Source organism: Trichechus manatus, unplaced genomic scaffold (genome assembly GCF_000243295.1).
Source record: "Trichechus manatus latirostris isolate Lorelei unplaced genomic scaffold, TriManLat1.0 scaffold00128, whole genome shotgun sequence".
In the NCBI taxonomy this organism is placed as follows: domain Eukaryota; kingdom Metazoa; phylum Chordata; class Mammalia; order Sirenia; family Trichechidae; genus Trichechus; species Trichechus manatus.
The window spans coordinates 557928-563046 of record NW_004444064.1 but is presented as its reverse complement, the minus strand read 5'-3'; the positions used below and the strand labels follow the sequence as shown (position 1 = coordinate 563046).

Genomic DNA, 5119 nt, shown 5'->3' with positions numbered 1-5119 from the left:
AGGTTGAGAAGTTAGAGGGTTGACATGTTGTGGGGTTGTTAACCAATGTCATAAAACAATATGTGTACTACTGTCTCACGAGAAACTATTTGTTCTGTAAGCCTTCCCCTGAACTACAATTAAAAAAACCCATAATGCATTGCTCTGTGTTTCAGTTTCAGGGGGAAACTGTCAGAAATCATTTCTGAAATTTCTACTGTCATAGAATGAAATTGCACTCCATTCCATAATCACAGATTCAGTTTTTAAAAAAATCTTTGAATACAATGCACTTTAAGGGAAAAAAAGCATACTTACAGACGAAAGCTTACTTCTGGATCATTTATTCACAGCATTTTTTTAACCTTTTTTTTTTTTATACCAGAGAGACAATAACCAATTACAAAAATTACCAAGTCTAACTCTACCAGCACCATTAGGTGAGGCCGTATCTCTTCCTCCTTTGGGAAGTCAGAAGCTTTGAAAACAGTAGGTACAGTCGAAACAAAAATCTGTTTCATAGAGCACAGCGCCTGGCGCTGGCAGCCTTACAATAATTATGTTGAGTAAATGCTTGAATGCATGAAAAGAACACACTTTATCACCCTGAGTATCTGCCCAGCACCCCGTGACAGCATCCCTTTCTACTAGGATAAGGGGTACAGGCAGTTTGCACTCTCCCCAACCCCAGCCAAGAAGCTAGGCTACTTTAAAAGTCTCACAAACATACGTTTAAGGCAAAGAGTATTTGAAAACACTGCAATGGCAAACAAACGACTCAGACTTGTTTTCCAGAAGAATGATGATTTAGTACTGGAATAGCTAAAGTCAAACGTGTTAAATATAGGCTCTGCTGAGAGGGTTGTGCTTGGAAGCAGCACCGTGCAAATACAGAAAGGAAGAAAGGACATGTTTAGTTTAAAGGCTTACTAATGAAGTTTTATTATTTTGAGGTTAAGAGCCAAAGGAAAGTGAGTGGGTGAAATTACAGGGGCCATGCTTTGGGGTTTTGCATGGAACGTGTCAAATTTACTAAGTGGAGAATTACAAAGAAGAAAAAGAGGGCTTAGTCAGGGTGTGTCCTCCTGCATAGCTTCCAGCTTACATCCTCGGGACAAAGGGAGTTCTCCCACCACCAGCAGGAACTGTTCCCACCAGGGACCTCTCCGTTTGTGAGGAGTTGTGAGGCTGGAAGTCCCTTTCTCTTAAAAGGCTCTGCTTTCAGGTGGGCTGGCACTCAGGGAATCTCCTCGTCTGAACGTGCGGAGGACTGCAGACAAAGGGGATGTTCTCAGGGTTCAGTCAGGCCCTCCTCAGCCTTCCTACTGACCAAGGTAAAAGGCAAATGGGGCCATTTCCCAGTGGTGTCCCAGTGCAGACCTTTGCAAATGCCAACGTTTGCAAAAGCTGCCTGTATGCCTATTTCCGTGTTATTTCAGGAAATAGAAAAGAGCGGCATTGCAATCAAGTTCCAGGGACAGGTGTGAATAAAGGACTGGCAATCATAGCTTCGGAAGTAGAATAGGACCATAAAACCAAATCTGTGAAGCAAGCATACTAATGAATACACGAGCCTATGGAATGTGACAACGAAATTCCCAGTCTCCACACCTTATGTAGATATTAATGACATCACAGAAGCAAAATACTTTCAAATTCTCTGCTTCCTGAATTTTTTTCTGCACGTGATGGATTGATTGTAGGCGCATTTCCGGAGTTGGAGAAGGGGTGCTGAATTAAGGAAAGTTCCCAAGTAAGGTCCTCGTCCCTCCCCAATCCTGACTGGAAACAGTCATTTTCTTTTCTTTATTAACCACAGGAGGAGTCCCTAAGGTGTGCAAATGGTTAATGAACTCAGCTGCTAACTGAAAGGTTGCAGGTTCGAGTCCACACAGAGATGCCTCGGAAGAAAGGCCTGGTGATCTGCTTCCGAAAAATCAGCCATTGAAAACGCTGTGGAACACAGTTCTACTGTGACTCACATGGGGTCGCCGTGAGACGGAGTTGACTCAAGGCAGCTGGGATATGAACCACTTGAAGCATTCCTGGCCTCCGGTAGGTTCTGATTAAATATTTGTCATTGGAAGCGTACACTGCCACCCCTATTCTCTGTCCCCCCCCCCCCATATACACGTCTTACTTCTTATCTAAGTGCAGTAATTAAACTAGCTTAAGGGGCGGTGAAAGTGAATTTAGTAGCTTCAAACGGTATTTGGGGGAGATGTGGAAATCAGACAACACACAAATCACAAAGCTTGTGGAGATTCTATGAGAAAAAAATTTTATATTTTCAGGAGGGGGGTGGTGTCGAATGGGGAAGACAGAGCTGTAGGAGTGGGGCTGGGAACCCATGCCAAAGACATCTCGGTCGAAACTGACAAATAGTCGTGAGGGCAGAGCGGGGCACAACCAACCTTGCGGACAGACCGACACGCCTGGGCGGACCCACCAGTCCGGGCCCAGCGCGGGCTTTTTCAAACGCCCGTCCCTCCCCTCCGCCAAAAGCAACAGCATTCTCCATACCGCAAGATTGTCAGCAAATCACGGTCATATCCAAAGACAAGGAAGAAACATTTAGGCACAAATGTGAATATCCTCAAAATTTAGACAAAACCAAGGAAAGAAACGCGGTCGAGTAAATGAAAGCTTTGGGAAGCCGGGGAAGGCGCGGCAGCCCGTGCGTTTGCTCAGTGGCGAGAAGGGGCGGGTAGGACAGACCTTTGAACCAATCAAATACAGACAGCGGCTGCTCCGGCTTTGTTCGCGTCCTCTGCCGGGTCGTTCTCCTCCGGAAGCAGGTGGGCGCGGGGGGAGTTGCTCCTGCGCCCCTGCACCCCGGTACCCCAGCACCCTAGCACCCTGGCACCGCAGCACCCCAGTACCCGTGCACCCCGGCACCGCTACGCCAGCGCCCCTGCAGCCTCGTCCCCAACACCTTTGCACTCCTGTGCGCTTGCACCCCGGTACTCCTACACCCCGCTCCGCCGCGCACCTAAGCCCGGTCACCCCAGGAGTCTGCCCAGCCGCCGGCCGGCGCTCGGTCCTCCTGGAGCCCGCGGCGACCGAGCCCTGCCGCAGTGGCGCCGCAGGAACGTGCAAGGCCGACCTGGAGGGGCTCTTCGGCCACCAGCTTGTGCGCCATCCCCACCAGGCGCGTCACCGTCAGGCCCAAGGACTCCCAGCGCCTGCGTGGTATCCATGGGGAGCCGGCTGGAAATGGCGACCCGGGCTCCAGGAGCACGAAGAAATGCTTTTATGATTTCACGTATCTTACTGAACATGAGGAGCCCTGGTGGCGCAGTGGTTAAGTGCTCAGCTGCTAACCTAAAGATCGGTGGTTAGAACTCACCAGCCGTTCAGTGGGAGGAAGATGTGGCGCTCTGCCTCCATAAAGATGACAGCCTTGGAAACCCTATGGGACAGTTCTACTCTGTCCGGTAGGGTCGCTGTGAGTCGGAATCGACTCAGCGGCTGCAGCTTTGTTTTTGTTTCTCTTAAATTGACCCGTAATGTTAATTAACTGACTTGCGGATTTTTTTTTTTTCCTCCCCTGTGGTCTTGATTTTTCTTCCGCTGTAGATTTATAGGAGAAATGTAGCTTTTCCGATACACTTCGGAGCGTGCATGTGGGGGGCGGGGAGGGAGTGGGAGGCAAGAGGAGGTTGGAGAGTGGTGGATTCGGATTTGGAATTCTCGATTCTTTAATCCGTTTCAGGCCTGGACCGAGCAGTTGGCTCGCTGCCGGCTCACCGCCTGCTCATGGCGGGCTGGGTTGCACGTCTGCCTCCTACCTTGCAAGCCAGCAAGATTCCTGGCCGGGATCACGCAGCTCAGTGTTTCTCTAGCTTTTTGTAGCGTCGGATTCTGTGCCCGCGGTTCCTCCTAAAACGCCATTACGGAGTACCGCTTCATTATTTCCGTCGCCAAAACACCAAATACATTCTAATATTTAATAGAAAAATCTCCCATCTAGAGACAAACTCCTGTGATTTCCTGGATGAAGGTGTAGGCTCCCAAATTATTTCCAGCAGAGCTAAGGCTGCCGTGGCCCTTGGCTGTGTTGGAACAGCGTCTTTGGTCTGATAAACTTCTTTATACATATACATGGACGTGTGTCTATACCTGGTTTCAGAGAGTGATTTTCCTTCCTATTCTGCCTGTCTCCCCACCCTCCTGGCCTCTGACCTCACATCTGCCGGCCCCCGTTTACATTAACAATTTTCTCTCATTTCCTCCTCACCAGTTATACAGGTTTTCCTTTTTTGTAATTGTTTCACTAGATGTGATCCCCGCATACCCATTTTTATCTAGCTTTTCCTTCCTTCACATACCTGATGGGATTCCCCCAGACTTTCTGCGATAGCTCGAATTCAAAGTCTTGTCACATCCCACTGCCAGGGTGGGCTATGTTTAATCGACAATTTCTCTTTTGGCTGATACTCACTTTATTGCCACAACTTTCTGTGTTCCACAACTCAGTTGGTTTCGACTTTAGAGCCCAGCGTTTTAATGCTTTTTGCCGCTCCCTTGGGTGATAGGAAGGGGCTGATGCTTTGGGTAAAATGGCAGATAAGCAGGCGCTTACTAGCAGGTGCTGAAGGGGGGTCTCTCTACCGAAAGGGGTCAGGCAGTTTCTGAAGATTAACAAATAACAACAAAAGCCCCAAACCTCAAACTGAATTTTTCAAAACTGGCTTCACCTTCTATACCCCTCCTCCCCGGTTGCCTTTGTGAGTGACGACACCTCATCCCTCCACCCGTGTTCCTGTAGAGAAAACCCACATCGTGGTCCTCTGTGTGCCCACCCCCTTCCTCCGCTGCCCCCCACCCCCCGGCCCAGTCAGTGACCACAATTCTTTCCTCATGATCACCGGACCGGTCCGCCAATCCGCAAGGCTGCCCTAAGGACCTCCACCCTTGCCGCGACCAACCTACAACCAGTCCGTGTTTCTACAGCTGGGCCTTCTGACATCCCGTCACCTGGTCACTTCTCTCTCCTGTGTAACCCCCCACCCCGTGCACACAGACACCCCACGCTCTCTTCCCAGTAGTGGGCTCCATGGTCCCATCTCTCTCCTGTGTAACCCTCCTTGTGCACACAGACACCCCACGCTCTCTTCACAGTAGTGGGCTCCATGGT

At 49.6% G+C, this 5119-nt stretch overlaps 1 protein-coding gene across 1 annotated transcript in view; it reads left to right on the top strand.

Moving 5' to 3' along the window:
- RNF187 (ring finger protein 187) overlaps positions 1–5119 on the top strand; it is a 25358-nt gene that overhangs the window by 3179 nt on the left and 17060 nt on the right. The window contains exon 2 of the mRNA XM_023739098.1: positions 2778–3171. Coding sequence (XP_023594866.1) covers positions 2778–3171 — 394 coding nt within the window. The remainder of the gene's footprint in view (positions 1–2777; positions 3172–5119) is intronic.